The sequence below is a fragment of the Pygocentrus nattereri genome, chromosome 1 (genome assembly GCF_015220715.1).
Source record: "Pygocentrus nattereri isolate fPygNat1 chromosome 1, fPygNat1.pri, whole genome shotgun sequence".
Taxonomy (NCBI): domain Eukaryota; kingdom Metazoa; phylum Chordata; class Actinopteri; order Characiformes; family Serrasalmidae; genus Pygocentrus; species Pygocentrus nattereri.
In genome coordinates this window covers 2,262,442-2,289,421 of record NC_051211.1, presented here as the reverse complement: position 1 = coordinate 2,289,421, position 26,980 = coordinate 2,262,442, and the positions used below count along the sequence as shown (strand labels likewise).

General features: G+C 44.0%; 1 protein-coding gene across 2 annotated transcripts; it reads left to right on the top strand.

The window, feature by feature from the left end:
• Positions 1–981: 981 nt before the first annotated feature.
• Positions 982–26,945, top strand: gmeb1 (glucocorticoid modulatory element binding protein 1). 2 transcript variants are annotated; one of them, XM_017687584.2, is made up of 11 exons: positions 982–1,276; positions 6,690–6,839; positions 8,104–8,159; positions 9,867–9,988; positions 10,420–10,523; positions 13,012–13,160; positions 13,317–13,448; positions 17,569–17,706; positions 20,443–20,565; positions 22,774–23,081; positions 25,006–26,945. In XM_017687584.2, exons 2-11 carry the CDS (start codon positions 6,709–6,711, stop codon positions 25,453–25,455), a joined length of 1,713 nt encoding a protein of 570 aa, XP_017543073.2. In that variant the 5' UTR covers positions 982–1,276; positions 6,690–6,708; the 3' UTR covers positions 25,456–26,945. The 2 variants fall into 2 exon arrangements, with proteins under 2 accessions (XP_017543073.2, XP_017543074.2); XM_017687585.2 differs by lacking the exon at positions 982–1,276 and adding an exon at positions 5,371–5,511.
• Positions 26,946–26,980: the final 35 nt, after the last annotated feature.

Below are 26,980 nucleotides of genomic sequence, written 5' to 3'. Positions count from 1 at the left end.
TTCCCGACTGGACTTGCTGCACAGGTGGCGTCCGATCACGGTACCACGCTGGAACTCACTGAGCTCCTGAGAGCGACCCATTCTTTCACTAATGTCTGTAGAAGCAGTCTGCAGGCCTAGGGGCTCGGCTTTATACACCTGTGGCCATGGAAGAGACTGGAACACCTGGATTCACTGATCTGGATGGGGGAGTGAAACTTCTGGGAATGCAGTGTTTATATTTTCTCCCGTTTCTTTGGCTCCTGAGAAATAAAACCCAGATTTTCTCACTTTAATCAAAACAGTGTCGCACATTTGGATGAACTCTCCAGTGTCTCACTCCGGTGTCTCACTCCAGTGCCTCACTCCGGTGTCTCACTCCAGTGCCTCACTCCAGTGTCTCACTCCAGTGTCTCACTCCGGTGTCTCACTCCGGTGCCTCCATGGAAATGTGCTGTATGTAGTTCTATACGGCACTAAAAGGGTTCTGTTACTGTCGTGATGTTAAGCTTGTGACGGTAGAACCCTCTTAGGTGCTTTTTTCAAAAAAGGGGTTCTACACGGAACAATTTGCATGCTTACATGTTCTTTGCATGTTGAAATGGTTCTTCAAATTGATGGAAACATGTTGCATTTGGTTCTATATAGAACCTTTTTTTGAAAAATGGCTCTATAAAGCACCAAATGCGTTCGGCTGCTGTTACGATATTGATCCTGTAACAACAGAAGAACCCTTTTTGGTGCTTTTTTTCAGAAAAAGGTTCTACATAGAACCATTTGCATGCTTACATGGTTCTTTGCATGTTGAAATGGTTCTTCAACCTGATGGAAATGTGCTATATATAGTTCTATATGGCACTAAAAGGGTTCTGTCTCTGTCATGATAGGTGCTTTTTTCAAAAAAGGGTTCTACACAGAACAATTTGCATGCTTAGACGGTTCTTTCCATGTCGAAATGGTTCTTCAAACTGATGGAGAATGTACTGTGTAGGGTCCTAGGTAGCCCCCTTTCGTTCTTCTGTTGTTCTGATGCCAAGCTTGGTGCTGCGTAGAACCACTCTCAAAAGAAGCCACACAGTCTTCAGAACCACTTGCCCACGCAAAGAACCACTTAAGCACGCGAACTGTTCTGCCCAGAACTCGTGGCTCTGAACAGAACCGTTCCCTTCCCTGGAGAACCGTCTCTGTGGAGAGAGTAGGCCGACAGTTGGAGCAGGGAGCCACCAGGAAGTCTCGCCCAAACAAACTGCGCATGTTCGGCGCTCAGAAAGATGGATGTGTGCGCCGTCGGTAAACGGTAAGCCGAGTCCACCCGGTTCAGTCCTTTAACGCGTTCTAGGGGGCCCGGGACGGAGAACCGAGCGCGGAGCGGCCGGCAGCGGACCCGCCGAGCGCGGAACGCGCAGCTCCGGACGCAGCGCAGCGGAATGGCGGAGCAACGTCGCCGTAGCGCTGCTGCTGCTGTGCGTGCCGCCGCACAGGGAGACGTCATTTCGAGGCGTAAAAAGCGGCACATCGCCGCGAAACGCACGTATTAACACAACCCAGCGGAACCACGCACATCAAACGAACCGCCGCCAGCCGTGCCGAGCCCCGCCGCGGACGAGCCCACCCGCCCGGAACCGCGAACCCGTTTATTTTTGTTTTCTTTGCGCTTTTAGCTTAGCATGCTAACTAGCTAAGTTAGCCTACAACCGAGCAGAACGTGATGACGAAGCTGCGTCCCGTTCGAATTTGCCCGGTCCACCTTAAGTTACATGGCAGAGTAACGTTAGTTACCCCCTGGCGCCTGGCTCATTTTCCCGGTTCCACCTTAAATCGTGCAGCATTCACATGTTGGCGCCCGGCTAACTTCCCTGTTCCACCTTAAATGTTGCAGCAGGTACGTTCTGGCGCCTGGTGATTTTTTTCCCCCCCCGGTCCACCTTAAAAAGTGCTCCGACATTTAATGTGGAACGGACAAGAAAGTAATGATGTGACCCGCGCCGTTTGCCGTTTAAGGTGGCGCGGGAAAACTTGACTAAAAATAACTGCGCCAGAATGTAATTTCTGCGTGATTTAAGGTGGAACGGGAAACTTCGAACGAGAAAACGACGCATAAAAATAAAGGCGCCTGAATGTAACTCCTGTACCACTTAAGGTGGAACGGGAAACGTCGAAATACAAATGGTTTTAATGTACTTTTAGTTTACATTGCGGGCTTATAACAGCAGGATTTCGACACATATAATAGCGCCTAAGCGGTTAGCTCGCTAAGTTAAAGGGGCAGTCCACCGAGTGGACAACAAACCTGCATAAATAAGTGCTTGAGGTGTAAACATGGTCACCCTGAGTGATCTGATCTAAAATGCTTAGTTCAAGAGAAACTTGCCGAGTCAGAACTGTTCACAGTGGTGGTGATGGGAACCAGACGTCCACCTCCAAAAGATCCCTCACAGAAAGTTCATAAAGGAAATGGTTATGAATATGATGAAAAAGCCATTCATGGTGGAGGGGTACATGTACGGTGTTGTGAGGTAGAATTGCTCTCAGAACCGCGATATTTTGAGAATAAAGTAATATCTGGAGGATAAAGTGGTCTAACTGTAGGGGGCTGCCATACCGTGTTGGGGTCTCGGTTGCTGTCCTGGAGCCAGAGTTCCACTCACTCCCGTCTCTCTGAGGATCATTTTGATCTTCATCCTCACTGTTTGTGAAACTTCATGCCCTCTTTGAATGGGGGAGATGAAGCCCCCGATAACCGTGTAGACCACCCTGCCTGAGGTTCTCCTTCAACACCACAGACAGGCGGTTTCCTCTGTCCGGCTCTTTATTCTAGATAAATGCGGTTTCCTCCGAGTCCGTCCGGCTCTTTATTCTAGATAAATGCGGTTTCCTCCGAGTCCGTCCGGCTCTTTATTCTAGATAAATGCTGTTTCCTCCGAGTCCGTCCGGCTCTTTATTCTAGATAAACGCGGTTTCCTCCGAGTCCGTCCGGCTCTTTATTGTAGATCAATGCGGTTTCCTCCGAGTCTGTCCGCCTCTCTATTCTAGATCAATGCGGTTTCCTCTGAGTCTGTCCGCCTCTCTATTCTAGATCAATGTGGTTTCCTCCGACTCCGTCCGGCTCTCTATTCTAGATAACTGCTGTTTCCTCCGACTCCGTCTGGCTCTTTATTCTAGATAAACGCGGTTTCCTCCGAGTCAGTCCGGCTCTTTATTCTAGATAAATGCGGTTTCCTCCGAGTCCGTCCGCCTCTCTATTCTAGATCAATGCGGTTTCCTCTGAGTCTGTCCGCCTCTTTATTCTAGATAAACGCGGTTTCCTCCGAGTCCGTCCACCTCTCTATTCTAGATCAATGCGGTTTCCTCTGAGTCTGTCCGCCTCTTTATTCTAGATAAACGCGATTTCCTCCGAGTCCGTCTGACTCTTTATTCTAGATAAACGCTGTTTCCTCCGACTCCGTCCGGCTCTTTATTCTAGATAAACGCGGTTTCCTCTGAGTCCGTCCGCCTCTCTATTCTAGATAAACGCGATTTCCTCCGAGTCCGTCTGACTCTTTATTCTAGATAAACGCTGTTTCCTCCGACTCCGTCCGCCTCTCTATTCTAGATAAACGCGGTTTCCTCCGAGTCCGTCCGCCTCTCTATTCTAGATAAACGCTGTTTCCTCCGAGTCCGTCCGCCTCTCTATTCTAGATAAACAGTTCCCTGCTCAGCCGGTTCAGCCGGTTCTTATACTGATACCAGGCTGGTGCTGATGAGCAGGAGAGACGGGGAGGCTGAGTGTTTCTTTATGGGGGAATCGGAATGAAAGTGCAGCTCCACCAACTCAACGCCCCTCATTTAACACCAGGAGGCGCTGCTTCACTTCACGAAGCCTTTGGCAGCAGTGCTGACCTTTCCTGGTGTTAATGCCGCTTTAATCTCGTAATTCTATGAGGGGTTTTTTCTCTAAATATTATGACTTTCTCAAAATATTTTTGTTTTATGACTTTTTTCTTGAAATATTAGGACTTTATGCTCAAAGTCTACTGTTTTTATTTTTATTGACCGTGGCCCTGAAACGCCGTCGCAGTTCACTGGTGGTTTTCAGTAGTAAATGAAGTGGCGCTGTGGCTCCTGGTTCCTGTCACCACCACTGTAAAAGCGCAGATTCCTCTGCAGTGAATCATTTCCCATCAACCCACTCTGAAGGACTTTGTTTACATCCCAGTGACTGAATTACGCAGAAATTCTGGGAAAATGTGTGGAATTCACGTTTAGGACTCAAAGTTAAATGAAAATGTTTACTGATGCCTGAGATTTTGTTTTGATCCTCTTCTGATGGTTTTGCCCAAAACGTCATTTTTACCGTGGAAGTTGTAAAGCAGGTGTTTTTTTCTGAGATTTACCACAATTTAACTATTACCAGCGTTACATTGAAGAACTTAAGACACATGGTCTGGTGGTTCTGGATAGCAAATAAAGTGTCTCTATCTGTGTTGTAGTCATAGCGACCCCCGGTTCCCATCACCACCATCATTCTCTCCATTGAATGATTTCATGTGTTTTAGAAAACACTGCAATAGGATTTAAAGGATTTAAAGCTTATGGAATGTATAAATTGTGGTTATAATAAAGTTTAGACAGTGTTTGATCCCTTAACGTATTGTTATGATGCAGCCCTACATCCCTATGGGTTTCATTGGGTCCACGTACCATGTAGGTGCACTGTAATATGTGTCTCTGCATAGTTTTAGTCCTCATTCATCAGTAATCAGAACAGGTCTAGTGCCACTTTAATCAGGAGTTTTCAAAGAAACGTATTGAATGAAAAAGTCATTGGCAAAAGTTTGCGCACCCCTGGTCAAATTTCATCCATCCATCCATCATCTTCCGCTTCTCCGGGGTTCGGGTCGCGGGGGCAGCATCCTAAGCAATGAAGCCCAGACCTCCCTTTCCCCAGCCACTTCCACCAGCTCTCCAAGGGGGATTCCGAGGCGCTCCCAGGCCAGCTGGGCGATATAGTCGCGTCAGCGTGTCCTGGGTCTTCCTCGGGGTCTCCTCCCAGGTGGACTCGCCTGTGACACCTCCCGAGGGAGGCGTCCAGGAGGCATCCTAACCAGATGCCCGAACCACCTCAGCTGGCTCCTCTCGACGTGAAGAAGCAGCGGCTCTACTCCGAGTCCCTCCCGGATGACTGAACTTCTCACCCTATCTCTAAGGGAGAGTCCAGACACCCTGCGGAGGAAACTCATTTCGGCCGCTTGTATTCGCGATCTCGTTCTTTCGGTCATTACCCAAAGCTCATGACCATAGGTGAGGGTGGGAACGTAGATCGACCGGTAAATCGAGAGCCTTGCCTTATGGCTCAGCTCTTTCTTTACCACAACAGACCGGTAAAGAGCCCGCATCACTGCTGACCCAGCACCAATCCGCCTGTCAATCTCCCGCTCCCTTGTACCATCACTCGTGAACAAGACCCCGAGATACTTGAACTCCTCCACTTGAGGCAAGAGCCTATCCCCGACCCAGAGAGGGCAAAATTTCATGTATTCATTAATTTTGAAGGTAAGAGTAAAACACACTTTAGACGAGGCGTAAAAACGTGGCCTGTTTAAAAGTTGTGGCACATTATATATTTCATGGTTTATTTATTTTTTTGCCTGTAAAAGATGTTTTACCACATTGTCTCTTCACAGCATGTCGTTTGACCAGGTTGTTCACAGATACAGATTTTTTTTTTACACAGTTTAATCTTTAGTTTCGCTCCTTAGTCTCCTCACTGCAACAGACGAAGGCACAGAAAACGTTTACCAGATAAAATGCACTAACAATTTTTTTAAAACCTTAAATTGTACTGAAATGCTGGGAATAAGCAAATCACAGTATAAACCGGTACCTCATACTGCAAAACTCAGTGTAAAATATCCTTGCAGTGTGAATCTTACTTTTTATTTATTTATAATTATTTAAATTGTTAACTTTCTTCTTTTCTCTTAGCATTCTGTATATTGTCTGTATAGTAACAAGTTCCAAACGGTAAAAACCTTGTTAAGTAATTAACAAAGTTAATTACTTGCTTGTTAATTCTCTTCTTGTTGCTCCTTTTTCTTGAGAGCTTTGCTCTCCCTTTAACACGGAGCATTTCCCTGTTGTGGGACTAATAAAGGATTATCTTATTTTATCTCCTCCACCAAACTTTACTGTTGGCGCTATGAGTTCCGGTAGGTAACGTTCTTCTGATGTCCACCAAACCCAGATCCATCGTCAGACTGACAGATAGAGAAGCTGATTCATCTCTCCAGAGAACACGGTTCCACTGATCCGGAGTCCAGCGGCGGCGCTTTACACCCCTCCAGCCGACGCTTGGCATTGCGCATAGTGATCTTAGGCTTGTGTGCAGCTGCTCAGCCATGGAAACCCGTTTCGTGAAGGTCCTGATGCTCAGTTCTTGTGCTGATGTTGCTTCCAGAGGCGGTTTGGAATTCAGTAGTGAGTGATGCGACGGAGGTTAGGGAATTTTTTACGAGATTCATGTAGGACCCTCACCCATGTAGGTCTTCAGTAGGACCCTCTACTGCCAGTGCTTCTCTGTTGAGACTGCATGGCTGTGTGCTTGATTTTATCCACCTGTTAGAAATGGGCGTGGCTGAAAGGCCTGAATTAATAGGGTTGTCCACATATTTTGGACATGTGGTGTAAGATTTCTTCGGTCAGTAATTTATCCCCTATGTGTTCCTAACCAGTGTGCTCTAGGAGCGGGACATGACGGAGACGGAGGTGACCGTGTCCGTGGGGGACATGGTGGTGATGAAGGCCTCTGAGGAAGAGGAGGTGGGGGCTGACGATGCGAGCAAGACGCAGGTCATCCTACAGCTGCAGCCCATCACATCTGGGTGGGTCACCTGGCACCAAACATCTAATGAGACCCTCATAATTGCCTGTGAGACCAGAAGTGACTCAACCTCACGTGAACCGAATTCAGTGCATTGCGCTGCACATCCAATATTTTATCGGCCCCGGCGTGTATTTGTAATGCGTCTCCGTACATTAAAGGGCTCTTATCATGGAAAATTTGATTTTCTCCCTTTTCTCCCCGCGATAAAAGAGTTTAACGTAGCATGTAAAGTTTTCTAAAGTTACCGCTCGCTCCCCAGTGGTCACTTAATTACACGTTGCATTTGCATACATCTGTGTAGTCAGTGTACAGCTGCTTAACCCTGCCCACTCTCTGGGGAGTCAAAGCAGGGCTTAAGCCAGGACAGCATTTTGAATGAGGCCCAATCAGAACGAGGGCTCATTTACATATATCAGTCTTAAAGGCGCAGTAAAGTAACGTTCTTTTAAATCCCGTACAGATATAGGACAAATCAGCCTTACGGCACCGATCAGGCACACCATCATGACCACCTCCTCGTTTCTGCGCTCACTGTCCACTTTATCAGCTCCACTGACCGTATAGCTGCTCTCTGTAGTTCTACAGTTCCAGACTGTAGTCCATCTGTTTCTCTGATACTCTGTTACCCTGTTCTTCAGTGGTCAGGACCCCCATGGACCCTCACAGAGCAGGTACTGTTTTGGTGGGTCATTCTCAGCACTGCAGTAACACTGACGGTGTGTTAGCGTGTGTTGTGCTGGTATGAGTGGATCAGACACAGAGTTTTTAAACACTGTCCACTCACTGTCCACTCTATTAGACACTCCTACCTCGTCGGTCCACCTTGTAGTCAGTCCAGCAGCGACACTGAGGTGTTCAAGAACTCCAGCAGCACTGCTGAGTCTGATCCACTCGTACCAGCCCAACACTCACTAACACACTACCACCATGTCAGTGTTACTGCAGTGCTGAATGATCCACCACCCAAACAGTACCTGCTCTGTGAGGGTCCATGGGGGTCCTGACCACTGAAGAACAGGGTAACAGAGTATCAGAGAAACAGATGGACTACAGTCTGTAACTGTAGAACTACAGAGTGCAGCTATACGGTCAGTGGAGCTGATGAAGTGGACAGAGGTGGCCATAATGTTATACCTGATTGGTGTAGGTCTGTTTGGATAATACAGGTAGGTTTTGTGTTAGTAGATGTCTGGAATCAGATGTTCTTGATGGTATTGGTAGTACATCGAGGGTCTTAATACAGTGTCTGTCTGTGTCTGCAGGGTTAGAGATGAATCGGGGGAGTCGGGTGCAACTGTCGTGGCAGTGGAGGCACAAGGTAAGCCAATACTGAGCTTTCCTGAAATCATAAATACACAGCTAAATGATATACTATGATATAAATACACTCACCAGCCACTTTATTAGGTATAAATTAATTAATACATTTTAATATTTTTAATTTAATAAAATATTTAATAAGATGAAGTGGTCATTGGAGGTTGTTGACGTTAATGTTTATGGTGTCTGCAGTTAGGGGCATTATTTTAAGATGAGCATCTATGTGTCATGATAAAGTCCTAGAAAATAATCTCATGAAAGCTCACTTGCTGAAACGTAAGCAGACAGAAAATCTGAGATATGCAGGTGCTTTAAGGCCATTTAGAGCTTTAAATAAATAAAACAAATAAAAGAACTTCCTTTCCTTCCTGTCAATCCTTAAAGATGCAGGTTATTGGTGTGGTTCTTTCTAAAGGTGGGAGATAAAAGATCTGTTTTTTGTTTTTGTTAGGATCTGTGATGTGTGTGATTCACATGTGTGTGAATGAGAGGGAGGCAGGTGGAAAGGTGAAGATGCAAGGAGTAGAGGTCGTAAAGGTGGATGACTTCAAATATCTTGGGTCAACCATCCAGAGCAATGGACAGTGTAGAAAAGAGGTGAAGAAGAGGGTGCAGGCAGGATGGAGTGGGTGGAGACGGGTGTCAGGGCTGATGTGTGACAGAAGGATAGCAGCAGGAGTGAAAGGGAAGGTTTACAAGACAGCAGTGCGTCCTGCTATGATGGACGGTTTGGAGACTGTGGCTCTGTCTAAAAGACAGGAGGCTGAGCTGGAGGTGGCGGAGATGAAGATGCTGAGATTTTCGTTGGGAGTGACCAGGATGGACAAGATTAGAAATGAGCAGATCAGAGGGACGGTGAAGGTGGAGCAGTTTGGAGATAAAGCCAGAGAGGCCAGGTTGAGATGGTTTGGACATGTGTTGAGGAGGAATAGTGGATATATTGGGCAAAGAATGTTGGAGATGGAGCTGCCGGGTAGAAGGAGAAGAGGTAGACCTCAGAGAAGGTTTATGGATGTAGTGAAGGTGGACATGGAGATGGTTGGTGTGAAAATAGAGGAGGCAGTGGATAGGGCAAGATGGAGGCAGATGATCCGCTGTGGCGACCCCTAAAGGGAGCAGCCGAAAGAAGAAGAAGCAGTTAGGATCTGTGATGTTGTAGAGGACGTGTTGTGTTTTTGGGAAGCCAATTAAGAGCATTATAGTAATAATTTCTGCTTGTTATGAATGCATGGCCAAGTTTTTCTGCATCAGGAGTTGAAAAGGCTGAACTTTATCTGTGTTTAATAAGCAATAGAAAGTAATGTTAGTAACTATTTAAAGAAGACATAAAACAGGGATTAAAATCTAAAATTACTGCCCGGTTTCATTCGTCAGATGCGACATATGATGCAAAAGGGCCTTATTTTATCATGAATCATTCTTAGTAACAAGTATCAGTATCTGTTGTCCTGATTAAACTGCAAGCAATTATATTTTGTGACACCCACTGAGAAATAACTGACTGATTTGCCTGCTTTGAGTTTTAGAGGAAATGCACATGCATAATTTCGCACCTTCGGTGTAGCTGTGAAAATTTGTCGTGTTTACCTGATGGCATTTCTGCGAGGTAGCATGTACATTGAGAAAAGCAGCGGCCCTAAAACGGAGCCTGGTGGGACTCCGGAGGAGATGCTGACGTTTTTTTGACGAATGATGTCCTTTGCAGATGAAGATTTGGTGGCAGGAGATGATGTTGAACTGGGATATCCTATTACGTGCGGAGAGAGCAAAGCGGTTCTTCTGTTCAAGAAATTCGTTTGCCCCGGAATCAATGTCAAATGCGTGAAGGTGAGCGGCTTTGGCTTAATTCTGATTAAAATGGCTATTTAGGAAGCATGTCGCAGCCAGCAGCCCTGCGGGTCATGTGGAAAGAACATTATTATGATTGCGGAAACTAATAATGAGTGTCATCACTCGAGAGCCTCATCAAATGAGATGTTATTATTCCGGCCGCCGTCGGAGGCTGGGGTAATAGCAATATTCAGTCCAATTTCCTTGAGCGGTGCTTAAGACGGCCTGTGGATCATTTCTCCTGGCAGCTCTGTTATGAGAAAAATGCACTAATTTTAGCAAGTAATCCCTTAAAGTGACAGTGCTTTGAGGATGGTTGCCATCTACATTGCTCTTTGGTTCCACCTCTCTCTCTCTCTCTCTCTCTCTCTCTCTCTCTCTCTCTCTCTCTCTCTCTCTCTCTCTCTCTCTCTCTCTCTCTCTTCCAGTACGAGGACCAGTTAATCAGTCCTAAACAGTTTGTTCACATGTCCGGCAAAGCCACTCTTAAAGACTGGAAACGGGCCATCAGAATGGAGGGAGTCATGCTCAGGTACAGATTACAACTCGTAGAATGAGACGCTCTGGAGCAGCCTTGGGTCACCTAAGGTGGGCTAGAGGGGTGTAAAGCCCCCCCCCAGCATTGGGCTGTGGAGCAGTGGAGCTGCGTTCTCTGGAATGATGGAGCTCCATCCAATACCTTTGGGATGAGATTAAGTGATCCAGAACTGACCATCCAACACCAGTACCTGACCTCAGTAAGGCTCAGTCACATCCTCACAGCAATGTTCCATCGTCTAGTGTAAAGCCTTCCCAGAAAAGTAGAGGAAGGATGAGCTTTTTATAGTCAGTAGCAGAGAAAACCTCACAATGTAATCAAGAGTGGGAATTCAGGTGGACATCTAAATAAATCTTAATATGTCCATTAACATCTCCTGTTATCATACATGGAGAAAGGAGCTAAATTCCAAACATATTTCACAGTCACTGGTGTTGTAGGAGTATGGTTTAACACCAGTGGCGGCGACTCCAGTGACGGCGACTCCAGTGGCGGCGACTCCAGTGACGGCGACTCCAGTGGCGGCGACTCCAGTGGCGGCGACTCCAGTGACGGCGACTCCAGTGACATTCTGGTTAAAACTGAGGATTTTGTAAAGTCGTTGGGGGTTCAGGTGACTGGGGGTTCAGTTTAAAATCAGTAATAAAATGATAATATGACATTATTTTGACAAAATATGAATTATCCAGCCATTAAAGCAGAAAACACTGGTGACAGAAGTTCTGATCTGCCTGACTGACAAAATTATTAATAAATTAATGAATTATTAATAAAATAATGACATTATTTTGACAAAATATTAATTATCCGGCCTTTAAAGCACAAAACACTGGTGACAGAAGTTCTGAGCTGCCTGATTGACAAAATTATTAATAAATTAATGAAACGCAGTGAGAGAGTCTGACTCGACTTGTCATGCCTTGAGATGCTTCCTCTCTGATGATCTTCGACTCAAAGAGGCAGTTTAGTGGAGCTGAAAATACTGTGTTAAAATCTAAAATAAGAGTCCTGAGGACATCAGCGACCAAAATTTTAAAATAAAATACATATTTTTTGAATGTAGTAAATCGTTAAGGGTATAAAAATAAACAGAAATCGATTTTATACAAATTCCTCAGTTAAACCTCTTAAAAATGGTTTTATGAAAATCGGTTTTGTGACGAGCTGTTTTACAGATGATTTTACAGACTATGAAACAGGATAAAAAGACAAAAATACAAAGACAAAAAAAAAATCTTTAGAGAAAAGTGCTTTTTAATCTTAGGTTGACTGTGTAAATCAACATACTGACTTTTGAAGCTGTGCATATTTAAAGCTCTGCAACCTTTGGCATGGTTTCCCCTCCAAATGGACTCAGAATGACCCCGATCGTAAAAGCAGAGTAACAAAAGCAGCTCCTTTAATTCCAAGGCTTAAGCAGATTTTGGGAAATGGGCATGTAAACATGTTTTTGGTGCATAAAACAGCATAAAGGTTATTAGTTCAAATAAAATGGCATTAGTCAGTGGCTGTAAGCGAAGGCAGTGCATATTTTCCTGCTTCCTCCATCAGTTCCTGGCTATGGTGTGACGTGGCGCTGTGGATCAGATTATGATCGGATTTAAATGCATGACTGGGTTACGAACAGAGTGGAAAGGTGGAGCTTCAGCTCAATATAATGAAATAAACTATATTTCCAAAAATATTCGCTCGTCTGGCTTCACTCGCATATGAAGTTGAGTGGCATCCCATTCTTAATCCATAGGGTTTAATGTGATGTCGGCCCACCCTTTGCAGCTATAACAGCTTCAACTCTTCTGGGAAGGCTTTCCTCAAGGGTTAGGAGTGTTTATGGGAATTTTTGTCCGTTCTTCCAGAAGCACATTTGTGAGGTCAGACACTGATGTTGGACGAGAAGGCCTGGCTCACAGTCTCCGCTCTAATTCATCCCAAAGGTGTTCTATGGGGTTGAGGTCAGGACTCTGTGCAGGCCAGTCAGGTTCTTCCACACCAAACTGGCTCATCCACGTCTTTATGGACCTGCTTTGGGCACTGGTGCACAGTCATGTTGGAACAGGAAGGGGCCGTCCCCAAACTGTTCCCACAAAGTTGGGAGCATGAAATTGTCCAAAATCTCTTGGTGCTGAAGCTTTAAGAGCTCCTTTCACTGGAACTAAGGGGCCGAGCTCAACTCCTGAAAAACAACCCCACACCATGATCCCCCCTCCACCAAACTTTACACTCACAATGCAGTCAGACAAGTACCGTCTCCTGGCAACCACCAAATCCAGACTCGTCCATCAGATTTCCAGACGGAGAAGCGTGATTGGTCACTCCAGAGAACACGTCTCCACTGCTCTGGAGTCAGGTTGTGTGTGTGTGTGTGTGTGTGTGTGTGTGTGTGTGTGTGTGTGTGTGTGTGTGTGTGTGTGTGTGTGTGTGTGTGTGTATCTATATATCTGAATGTTGATGTATTGTCTGAATTGTCTCTTTCTCTGTGTAGGAAAATGATGGACTCAGGTCAGTTAGATTTCTATCAGCACAGCACTCTGTGTACCAACACCTGCCGCAGTACTAAATTCGACCTTCTTATCAACAACACGCGGTTCCCTCCGGACAGCAGCGTGCTCAGCACTCCTTCCACAACCCACGGTGAGCCTCACTCACTCACTCACTCACTCACTCACTCACTCACTCACTCACTCACTCACACACACACACACACACTCCGCAGTGTTTTTAAACTGGTTTAACTTGTGCGTTTTGGGTGGTTTTTGTGTTGCTCTACCATGCCTGTTTGGTTTCCAGGGCAGGTTGCCATGGGAAACGGCGGGGAGGTCGTCATGGTGGAGGAGAAAGCAGAGGAAGCGACCGGCTCTTTGGATTGGAGTTCTGCTACTGTGGAAACTGTAGAGAAGAAGGAAGTAGCAGAGATATCTGGTGAGATCCTGATCCAACAGCTGAGAACAGTTGCTCCTAGGCCTGGTCCTTGACACAGATCATTCAGTCAATCAGCTTATTAATAAGCTCTTCCTCTACTCTTCTGGGAAGGCTTTACATTAGATATTGGAACAGATATTGGAAAGAGACGGTATACACAGACTATAGAGACGATATACACAGACTATAGAGACGATATACACAGACTATAGAGACGATATACACAGACTATAGAGACGATATACACCGACTATAGAGACGATATACACCGACTATAGAGACGATATACACAGACTATAGAGACGATATACACAGACTGTAGAGACGATATACACAGACTATAGAGACGATATACACAGACTATAGAGACGATATACACAGACTATAGAGACGATATACACAGACTATAGAGACGATATACACCGACTATAGAGACGATATACACAGACTATAGAGACGATATACACCGACTATAGAGACGATATACACAGACTATAGAGACGATATACACAGACTATAGAGACGATATATACACAAACTATAGAGACGATATACACAGACTATAGAGACGATATACACAGACTATAGAGACGATATACACCGACTATAGAGACGATATACACAGACTATAGAGACGATATACACAGACTATAGAGACGATATACACAGACTATAGAGACGATATACACCGACTATAGAGACTATATACACCGACTATAGAGACGATATACACCGACTATAGAGACTATATACACCGACTATAGAGACGATATACACCGACTATAGAGACGATATACACCGACTATAGAGACAATATACACCGACTATAGAGACGATATACACCGACTATAGAGACGAGACGATATACACCGACTATAGAGACGATATACACCGACTATAGAGACGATGTACACCGACTATAGAGACGATGTACACAGACTATAGAGACGATATACACCGACTATAGAGACGATGTACACCGACTATAGAGACGATATACACAGACTATAGAGACGATATACACCGACTATAGAGACGATGTACACCGACTATAGAGACGATGTACACAGACTATAGAGACGATATACACCGACTATAGAGACGATGTACACCGACTATAGAGACGATATACACCGACTATAGAGACGATATACACCGACTATAGAGACGATGTACACCGACTATAGAGACGATGTACACCGACTATAGAGACGATATACACCGACTATAGAGACGAGACGATATACACCGACTATAGAGACGATATACACCGACTATAGAGACGATGTACACCGACTATAGAGACGATATACACAGACTATAGAGACGATATACACCGACTATAGAGACGATGTACACCGACTATAGAGACGATGTACACAGACTATAGAGACGATATACACCGACTATAGAGACGATATACACCGACTATAGAGACGATATACACCGACTATAGAGACGATGTACACCGACTATAGAGACGATGTACACCGACTATAGAGACGATATACACCGACTATAGAGACGATATACACCGACTATAGAGACGATATACACCGACTATAGAGACGATGTACACCGACTATAGAGACGATGTACACCGACTATAGAGACGATGTACACCGACTATAGAGACGATATACACACCGACTATAGAGACGATGTACTATAGAGACGATATACACCGACTATAGAGACGATATACACAGACTATAGAGACGATATACACCGACTATAGAGACGATATACACAGACTATAGAGACGATATACACCGACTATAGAGACGATATACACCGACTATAGAGACGATATACACAGACTATAGAGACGATATACACCGACTATAGAGACGATATACACCGACTATAGAGACGATATACACCGACTATAGAGACGATATACACAGACTATAGAGACGATATACACCGACTATAGAGACGATATACACAGACTATAGAGACTATATACACCGACTATAGAGACTATATACACCGACTATAGAGACGATATACACCGACTATAGAGACGATATACACACCGACTATAGAGACGATATACACAGACTATAGAGACGATGTACACAGACTATAGAGACGATATACACAGACTATAGAGACGATGTACTATAGAGACGATATACACCGACTATAGAGACGATATACACCGACTATAGAGACGATATACACCGACTATAGAGACTATATACACAGACTATAGAGACGATATACACTGACTATAGAGACGATATACACAGACTATAGAGACGATATACACCGACTATAGAGACGATATACACCGACTATAGAGACGATATACACCGACTATAGAGACGATATACACCGACTATAGAGACTATATACACCGACTATAGAGACGATGTACACCGACTATAGAGACGATGTACACCGACTATAGAGACGATGTACACAGACTATAGAGACGATATACACCGACTATAGAGACGATATACACCGACTATAGAGACCATATACACCGACTATAGAGACGATATACACCGACTATAGAGACTATATACACCGACTATAGAGACGATGTACACCGACTATAGAGACGATGTACACAGACTATAGAGACGATGTACACCGACTATAGAGACGATGTACACCGACTATAGAGACGATATACACCGACTATAGAGACGATGTACACCGACTATAGAGACGATGTACACCGACTATAGAGACGATGTACACCGACTATAGAGACGATGTACACCGACTATAGAGACGATATACACCGACTATAGAGACGATATACACCGAATATAGAGACGATATACACACAGACTATAGAGACGATATACACACCGACTATAGAGACGATGTACTATAGAGACGATATACACCGACTATAGAGACGATATACACCGACTATAGAGACGATATACACCGACTATAGAGACGATATAGAGACGATATACACAGACTATAGAGACGATATAGAGACGATATACACAGACTATAGAGACGATATAGAGACGATATACACAGACTATAGAGACGATATACACAGACTATAGAGACGATATACACCGACTATAGAGACGATATAGAGACGATATACACAGACTATAGAGACGATATACACAGACTATAGAGACGATATACACCGACTATAGAGACGATATACACAGACTATAGAGACGATATACACCGACTATAGAGACGATATACACCGACTATAGAGACGATATACACCGACTATAGAGACTATATACACCGACTATAGAGACGATGTACACCGACTATAGAGACGATGTACACCGACTATAGAGACGATGTACACCGACTATAGAGACGATGTACACCGACTATAGAGACGATGTACACCGACTATAGAGACGATGTACACCGACTATAGAGACGATGTACACCGACTATAGAGACGATATACACCGACTATAGAGACGACTATACACCGACTATAGAGACGATATACACCGACTATAGAGACGATATACACAAACTATAGAGACGATATACACCGACTATAGAGACGGTGTTGGTACTCTGGGAAATGCAAGTCTGATCTGATGTCTTATTTATGTCAAGTACCTTGTGTGTGAGAGTCTGATTGCAGACGTACACGGTTAATGCAAATTACAGTGCTGTTGATTCAGCTCATGGATATTACAAATAAATACGTTATGAATTTTAAAAATATTTTTTTGGCCATTTTCATACATTGCACAAATATATGTGATAAATATATTTGGAATGTATTTTTGTGCATAGGGATAGGTTAGCTGAGTGAGTTGTGTGTGAAGGACAAACCATGTCAGCCTTGCGATCGGTGAGGATATTGCTTACATACCTGTGAGCCAAGACTCAGTTTACCCTGGCAAAATACGTCATACGCATTATTGGAAAGTTATTCACAGGACATCGTTGTACATGCATTGTGCCCACAAGAGCAAGATTAACCTACTTGGAAAGAAACGCAGATTTAGGTCCACTTGGGCTTTAAAAAAACATGAAAAACAAGGGAATTTAAAGCAGTAGGTATTCTAAAATACGCAGATCATTCATAAAGAATGTTGGGATAAATCGGTCTGTGTTTGAGTGCATAGGTTCATGTTTGTGCCTCTCTGCTGTTCAGAGGAGACGTTCAGCTTCTGGAAGGGCATTGCAGATGTGGGCCTCATGGGGGAGGTGGTCAGCAACATCCGTACAGAACTGCTGGAGCTGCTGAGGGGGGTGCAGCTCCGCTCTGACCAGGCGAACCTGCAGGACGCTGGTGAGTTCCCAACGGTCAGCCAGACTGATTATTCTGTTACTCATTCTGTTAAAAATCACACAACCAGCCTCTTAAGTAATCCTGTGTTAAGCTTGAACCCTGAAAAGACCAACAGAGAAGCTTACAGTGGAGAATACAGAAATCCATTAAAAGGCCCATATCCTGTTCTTATGTATTTTTTGTCTTTAATTGAGGTCCAATAATAATAATAATAATAATAATAATATTAATATTATTATTATTATTCTTTTAGAGCACTTTTCATACAAGTGGCAGCTCAAAGTGATAAAGCTTAACAGTAACAGAAGCAATTAAGAGTATGAAAAAATAAAGACCGAAGAGCCGTAGAGTTTTACTGAAGAGCTGACGTTTATTTAAAGTGAGCTCTGAGCTCGACTGTCTAATGAAAGCTGAACTGAGCGCCACAGTTTAGAAGCAGAAGAACTGAAAGAGCCTCTCCACGTTTTCTGTGTTTTACTGAAGGAGTTCAGAAGGTCAGAATCTGCAGATCTGAGATCATAAACAGACACACGTTCAGGAGCTTTAAGGTCTTTTAGAGCTTTAAAAACCAGCAGCAGAGCTTTAAACTCTCTCTAACAGATCCAGGCGGTCAGTGCGGTGTGTAGACGGGGTCATATGAGCTCTCTGTGTTGGTGCTGTGACGATCCGTGCTGCTGAGTTCTGTACGGGTTCTAGAGGATGGACTGTTTTCTCCAGTAAGAAGACCATTACAGTGATCAACTCTGCTGAACAAACGCTGCGAGTTTCTCTGCGTCGCTCTGAGAGAAAAAGCTGAAGTTTAGTGATTTTCTCACATGATAAAAAGCTGCTTTAGAGACTTTGTTTACAGGCAGAGCTCAGAGTCTAAGATCACACCCAGGTTTCTACTGCAGCTTTTAGGATATGAAGATAAAAAGGCAAGATGAAGCAGCTTTCTTTGAGTTTTACTACCAACAATCAATATTTATTTTTTAATTTAGTAATAAATTTGTGAGAAATATGTGACACCAGGCTTATGACATTTTCCAATCCAAATTAATCAAGTTTTTTGATGTTAGAGTTTCTGATATACTGGTATATGGAAATGAGCTCTGATTCTGATTGGCTGCCCTGTAGAAGTCCAGATTGAAACACTCCTCCTTATAACTTCAGTGCCAAACTGCTGTAGGCTCACATACACTATATTTCCAAAGGTTTTCACTCACCCATCCAAATCATTGAATCCAGGTGTTCCAGTCACTTCCATGGCCACAGGTGTATAAAGCCGAGCCCCTCGGCCTGCAGACTGCTTCTACAGACATTAGTGAAAGAATGGGTCACTCTCAGGAGCTCAGTGAATTCCAGCGTGGTGCCGTGATCGGACGCCACCTGTGCAGCAAGTCCAGTCGTGAAATTTCCTCACTACTAAATATTCCACAGTCAACTGTCAGTGGGATTATAACAAAGTGGAAGCGATTGGGAACGACAGCAACTCAGCCACGAAGTGGTTGGCCAGGAGGGGCATAGTGCGCAGAGGTTGCCAACTTTCTGCAGAGTCAATCGCTAGAGACCTCCAAACTTGATGTAGCCTTCAGATCAGCTCAAGAACAGCGTAGAGAGCTTCATGGAATGGGTTTCCATGGCTGAGCAGCTGCATCCAAGCCTGGAAATCCGATGGACGAGTCTGGCTTTGGCGGATGCCATGAGAACAGTACTTGTCTGACTGCGTTGTGCCGAGTATAAAGTTTGGTGGAGGGGGGATCATGGTGTGGGGTTGTGTTTCAGGAGTTGGGCTCGGCCCCTTAGTTCCAGTGAAAGGAGCTCTTAAAGCTTCAGCACCAAGAGATTTTGGACAATTCCACGCTCCCAACTTTGTGGGAACAGTTTGGGGACGGCCCCTTCCTGTTCCAACATGACTGCGCACCAGTGCACAAAGCAGGTCCATAAAGACACGGATGAGCCAGTTTGGTGTGGAAGAACTCGACTACTGAATTGTATTTTTTGAAATTTTACAATTGGTGTGTTTACTTGAACTCAATGATCCAATCATAATCTGATTTCTGCCGTTATCTGTTTATTCAAATGGCCGTGTAAACAGCACACTCTGATTTCTTAGATTGGAGTAAGGCCTAGAAATCAGATTAAGAAATCAGATTAAGAGGCTGGATTTGAGCTCAGTGATCAGATTTCTCAGTGCTGTGAGCTCTTACTCTGATTTCTTTCAGATATCTCAGTCTGAGCATGTGCGAAACAGACGGCGTTACCGGAAATAAGCGAGCAGCGTCGCCGCGAGACGCAGCAAAACACTTTAGGAGCGATACTGAAACCAAATACGTGCTTCACGAAATGAAGGATTTAAATATTCTACATGTTCTAGATGATGTTTGTTCATATTTTCAGGCAAAGTGATGCCAAAAAAAAGCTGCGGAATGAAGTTCGAGTTTTCCATTAAGTTCTTTGGCTGGTTGCAAAGCAGAAATCTGATCACTCTGAGTTTCTCTGTTATCTGATTACCCAAGTGCATGTAAACGTGTTGATCGGATTACTGACAAAATCTAATTTTCTGCTGTTATATTATTGAGTGGATATGAACACACTCAGTGTTTACAAAGCACATAAACTACACTCATTTTCTTTACTGTCTTATCGGCCCTTTATTAGTGTGTTTTGAGATATTAAATTTAGGAACGTTTCTCTTCACATAAACTGTGCTGGTGATGCTGATCGTAAAGGGCTGATGTATGTTCATGTTTGCAGAAGTGGCCGTTCTGAGTAACCTCGCCCAGGTGTTCGGCCTGCTGGACTCCATCAAACGCATCCTGAGTGTTCGACGACAAATGACTGACCCAGGAGAGAAGCAGGTCCTCAAAGCCCTGACCAGTGAGTCCTGACAGAGAGAGATCTGGTGTAAACTCAACATTACAGCATGTTTAATCTCTTGTTTATACACTTTTAAAAATTATGGTTCTTCCAGGGTTCTTTATTAAAGAAAATGTCTCTATGGAGAACCATGAGCACTGAAAGAACCCAAAGGGTTCTTTGCATTGTTATTTATCGTAATAAAGCGTTTTCCAGATTGATGGAGAATGAGCTGTGGATGGTTCTGTATAGAAATTTTTTGAAAAGGGTTCTATAAAGCACCAAAAATGGTTCTTCAGTTGTTTCAATGTCAAGTTTGAGATATCAGGATATCATTATTACCAATATTATTATTATTATTATGTCAGAGCCGTTTCTTCCTGAGTAAGGTGGTGGTTCTTGCGCTTCCTAATTTTTAATGGGTTTTAGAGAGTAACTTAGACGTAAAGTAACGAGTAGTGAGATTTCTATTTCCATAAACTAATAACTGAAGTAATTCCATTCACTGACAAGGATGATGGAGCTTGAAAAGGTCTTCAAATGCAGTGATCTGTCTTCACAAACAGAGATCTGAATTGTCCAGGCTATGGTCTTCTCTGTGGTTCTAAGCTGCGCAATAAACAAGCGAGACAGGAAAATATAGATACCTTTAAACGGTGTTGGTGAGGCTTTTAAGAGAACGGTTGATGGCAGACAAGTGGATCCTCAATCAAATGAGGCCTGACCTCTCACTCAAAGCGCAGAGAACCAAGCTGAAGCTCTTACTTTGGACACGTTCTGAGAAGAACTTATTTCACGCCTACCCCTTGTTTTCAGGTGTCACCCCTTAGAGCTGAGCTACAGGGCAGTGGTTGAGATCTTCCTCTGAAATGAGACCCTCTAATAAAAGAGCATCACTTCATTAACAGCTACTAGCGCCGCTCTGTAGGCGACCCTGCCCGTCTGCAGGGACAGCAGAGGAGGGGAAAGTTCAGCTCCTCACTGCTGGACTTTAGTTACATTTAGGGATCACACGCCTTCAAAGAGGGGGGCAGTTATTTATTATCACCCCCCCCCCCCCTAATTCTTCAGTGATGTGAAGCTGAAGTCAGAGATTCACCAGATTCTTGATCGAATTTTCCAGTTCCACCTTAAATGGAGCAGCAGTTACATTCTGGCGCTTCTGGTGTCAGAACTGCTGGACTGTTTAAGGTGGAACGGGAAAGTTAGCGAGCTAGCTACCAAAACATCAGCATGGAATTAGCGATTTTTATGCTTGTTATGAAAAAAAAACGAACAAAATCCACGGAAACATCACTAAACTAAAGACAGTACAGCATTTATCATCATTTTCTTACAGTGAAAATTCTCATGTTTGTGGGTTTCTTTGGTCTCTTGTTCTCGTCTCACCAGTTTTTCTTTTTCCCCCCATCTCTCTGTTTGGAGTCTCTGAAAAACCTCCATTTGGAGGGTCATGTAGCCCCACCCCTCTATCTCAACAGGAATCAGGACACCCAACCCTAGATTAGATTAAGATTAGATTACGAGACCCTTATTAGTCCCACAACGGGGAAATTTCACCCGTCAATGACGATGTTCGGAGTTTAATGTAGTCCACTCTCTTCTTTGGAATCGGACCAGTTGAGCCACAGGTCAGAGTATCTTTTGCTTTTATTTGGGACCAAACGTTCCTCAACCAATCAGGTTGTGCCATCAGGTAACATTGCAGCAAAGCATTATTACCTATTAATTATTAATGCAGTAGCCTGTTGTATTTTTGGTAGAAAGGTATTGAATGGGTGTCTGTGAATATGTATATACATAATACTGTATGTACCTCTTTATTTACCTTGTATACTGCCTGCCTGTCATTATTATTATTATTATTATTATTACTATTATTATTATTAATACCTCTTTTGTTTGACTTGTCTTGCTTTATTTGTTTGCCCTATGTACTGTCTGTCTCTTGTACTAATTATATTTGTTGTTAATTAACAAAAAAGCTTGTGCCATCAGGACTAACTGCGGTACCTTTTATAGTGGAAATGTCTTACTCCACTGCCAGCTTTGCTTGTTATAAGCAACATTATCTGCCAGGTTATTGCTTAAAGTGTTTATAAATAGTTTGAATAATCTTATATTCTTCATACGGCGGTCTCAGAATGAGAAGTATCAGATATATAGACACCGTTTGACACTCCCCGTTTACCGTCAGTAAAGTTATGTGTGCTGTGTTTGTGCTTTTAGGTCTAGAGCTGCAGCTGGAGGAGCAGAAGAAGCAGCAGAGCTGGTTGTCTCAATCTCAGGCCCTCAGCAGCCTGCTGGCGCCCTCCTCTCCCCCGGCCAAACGCACCCCCAAGCGCCCCCGTCTCCAGCGTCCCGCCTCCACCACGCTGCTGGGCTCCACCGTGACCCAGCCTGTAACCCTCCAGCCCCAGCAGTTCACCGTGCTCTCCCCGATAGCCCTGCCTTCCGTCGGACAGCCTTTCACCGTGGCCGGCCTGGCTCAGCCGCCCACCACGGTCACTCTGCACGCCCTTCCTGTGGGCTCGCAGGTAAGGATGCACTGCACTCCAGGAAAAGTAATGATACTTTAGTAGAAGTACAGAAGTACTGAGTCAAAAAACTGCTCGAGTGCCGAGGGACTGCAGGACTGCAGCGGAACCTCAGCATCTATCAGCACAGGAACTGAAGACTGTTCGGCTCTGTTCTTCACTTTCTGGGATTGTTTTGTTCTGAATTAAAATGCTAAAGCTCCACAGTCAGAGATGTGACCAGTCACAAGACGGCACAGCTGTCGCCGACAACCAGAATTAAATTAAACACAGAAAACGCATTAGTAACTAAATATTACTGAGTAAAAAGTAGATTCCCTTAATCACTGGTGTACTTGAGGTGAAGGCCCATTTTTCATGATAAATGGATTATTAGAAATACTCCAAAATTACTTGGAATAAAATGTCTTTAAATTACACCCCCATTTCCAAAAGTGGGATGCTGTGAGAAATGTAAATAAAAACAAAATGCAATGATGCGCAAATCATGTAAGCCCTGTATTTCATTGCAAATAGTACAAAGACAACAAATCAAATGTTGAAACTGAGAAATTTTACTGCTTTTTGAAAAATATTTGTCCATTTTTAATTTGATGCCAACAACATATTCCAAAAAAGTTGGGACAGGAGCAAAATGCTGGTAAAATTGTGTAATGTTAAAAAAAACACCTGGTGGTTGATTGGCAGCAGGTCAGTAACATGATTGGGTATAAAGAGCATCTCAGAGAGTTTTTCAGAAGTAAAGGTGAGGAGGGGTCACCACTCTGTGAAAGACTGCACCATCAAATAGAGCAACAACTCAAGAAGAACGTTCCTCAACATAAAACAGCAAAGAGCTTCTGCTTTCCATCGTCTGCGGTGCAGAATATCATTAAAGACTCAGAGAATCTGGAGAAATCTCTGTCTGTGAGGGACAAGGCTGAACACCAGTATCTGCTGGCCGTGATCTTTGGGCCCTCAGGCTGCACTGCATTAAAAACAGACATGGTTCTGTAGTGGAAATCACTGCATGGGCTCAGAAACACTTCTGAAAACCACTGACTGTGAACACAGTTCATCACTGCATCCACAAACGCTGTTAAACTCTAAAACACAAAGAAGAACCCAAATATAAACAGGATCCAGAAACGCTGCCACCTTCTCTGGGCCTGAGCTCATTTAAAATGGACTGAGGGGAAGTGGAAAAGTGTCCGGCGGTCCGACGAATCAACATCTGAAATTCTTTAGGAAATCATGGACACTGTGTCCTCCGGGCTGAAGACCACTCAGCCTGTTATCAGTGCTCAGTTCTAAAGCCAGTATTCATGATGGTTTAGGGGGCATTAGTGCTCATGGCCTGGGTGACGTGCTCATCTGTGAAGGCCCCATTAAAGCTGAATGATTTAAACATGTTTTATCAACATCTGCTGCCGTCCAGATGACGTCTTTTTCAGGGAAGGCCTTGATTATTTCAGCACGACGATGTAAAACCACATTCTGCATGTATTACAGCAGCACTGCTCCGTATTTAGAGTCCAGGTGCTAAACTGACCTGCCTGCAGTCCAGACTGGTCACCACTGAGAACACTTGACACATTAAATAAGACAAATGAGCCCCTGAAACTGACGAGCAGCTGAAATCCTGAATCAGACAAGAACAGAAAACATTTCACTGTCAGAGCTGCAGCAGCGTCTCCTCAGTTCCCAAACACTGACAGAGCTGTTAAAGACGAGGAGATGAAGCTCAGCGGTAAACAGACCCCGTCCCAACTTTACTGGAACGTGTTGCTGGCATCAAATGTTTTTATTCACATTTTGCACAACATCCCATCTTTTTTGGAGATGGGGTTGTACATTAACTTACATTAAAAGTAAAAAAAGTTTACATTATCATGCAGCCTGACGGCTAATCATAACTCACAGTTTTCCCACAACTAATTCAAAGGTCTTCACACGGATCGCCACCGACGGAAAAGGAGAGACCATCACACTCCACCCAGCGCAGGGGATCACGCTGCTGGGCACGACAGCGGTGCAGGACCCCGGCTGCACCGTGGTCAGCCCCATGGAGCTAGTGCGGCTGACCCAGGGCTCAGTGGACGTGGAGCAGGAGGACGAGACTCAAACTCACACCGCCACAGTCATCGAGATCGACCCGGCGCCGGTGGAGCACGGCATGGGAGTCGTGGAGCTGCAGCTGGAAACGGACGGCGCGGGAGGAGCGGAGGAGGCGACGCTGGCTCTGAAGGAGGGAGAAGGGGAGGTGGTAATGCAGAGGGAGGAGATACACAGCCAGGCGGAGGAGCTGCAACTGGAAGCCAACGGACAGATTCACAACCTACAGATATTGGTAGTAGAGGAGGAGCAGACACACGAGGAGGGCAAATCCAAATGAGAGAGACCGATTAACCCACTCACACAGAGCAGAACGATTGATTTGGGCAGGTGAAATCATCTTAATTCGAGGGATTTAGTCAATAATATCTCTTATTTCTCATTATAAGACTATTCAACCTACAAAGTCAATTTGTGGGAAATAAAACTTGCTTATTTGATTAAATAATGTATATAAGAAGCGAAATTATCTGTGAAATGGGATTATTTCGCTGCTTAAAGGGTCCATATCCAGTGAAAAACAAAGGGATCTATGGAAATTAAGCCGCATCGTTTCTGTGATGTCACAAAAAAACAACGTATTTCAATGTAACAGCAGGTTGGAGTGTTTCAAGCCAGACCCCTTTTTCAAAGATCACAGCAGAGCTCATTTACATATCAGTCTTAAAGGCACAGCAACCAAAACAACCCATTTGATTCTAAAAGATGGAGAAAATGAATTATGACCGCTTTTAGTACATAAACCAATCTCGATTATTATAGGTGGACCATAAAAACATGCAATATGGGCCCTTTAAGTTGACTTAAACCAAGCAAAAGTAAGTTGTATTATAATAATAATCCATAATAATTTAGTCTCATGAGAAATATTAGACTTGATTCAAGATGATTTCACCAGCGTTTTCTGCAGCACACACTCACTCATTCATGCACACTGACCCCTGAGACGGTCAGCGACGTTGTTTGCACTTCGCAGCCAAGTCTGTTTTTTTTTGTTTGTTTGTTTTTTGTATTTTTTTTCTTTTTTTTTTACCTACTTTCCTAAAAGTGGTCCGCATGGCCAAGTATGAAAAAGATGTAACTGCTTTTGTACGAGCAAGTCCAGTATTACATTTTGACCTCCAGAGGGCGCTGGTGAGTTTTGTTATGCTTTTGTAAGAGAGTTCAGTATTTTTGTTTTCCCTTTTTGTGGATCGCAGACGAGCAGATCAGGCACTGTCCTTTCCTTACAGTGGTGCCAAAACGCAGGACTGAAACTATGATGCACCTGAAACCGTCACTTAAAGCCAAGATGTGGACACTCATCAAAAACTAATAGGACTGTTATTTGTACTAAGACTCAGCATCCTTAGCATCCTGGACCGAGCTGACTAACCTGAGCTCCACCCTCAGACTGATTAATGCGCAAGTCTCGTTTGACCTCATGAGAAGCTGCAGCACTTTATCTCGTCTGTCACGACACAAATTTCCCAAATTGGACCGTTGCAGTCAGAGACGTCTCCCTGAGCAAACAGGACGGACTGTTTCTTATCGGTGTGGCTTAAAGGGCCAAAGTCATGGAAAACAAAAATGATCATTATTATTTTGTAAATAAGTGTTTGTAAACATCGATAATACTCGATAAACATACCAATCAGCCTCCAGGCTAAACAGTCCATATATGGAAACTCAGCAGCAAATCTGGGCCTGTTTTTGTGATGTCACATTTATCGCTGTTGTCGGGGGAAAAAACCTCGTATCTCCGAAACGGCAACTTCACAGGGGAAGGAAAAAACTTACTTCGCTGTTAATGTAAGTCAATGGAA

Excerpts from the sequence above, each read along its gene's own strand:
- gmeb1 (XM_017687584.2), top strand. The coding sequence starts at position 6,709 with ATGACGGAGACGGAGGTGACCGTGTCCGTGGGGGACATGGTGGTGATG. Across the intron at positions 10,524-13,011 it reads ATGGAGGGAGTCATGCTCAG|GAAAATGATGGACTCAGGTC; the intron begins GTACAGATTACA and ends TTCTCTGTGTAG. Across the intron at positions 17,707-20,442 it reads GGCGAACCTGCAGGACGCTG|AAGTGGCCGTTCTGAGTAAC; the intron begins GTGAGTTCCCAA and ends TCATGTTTGCAG.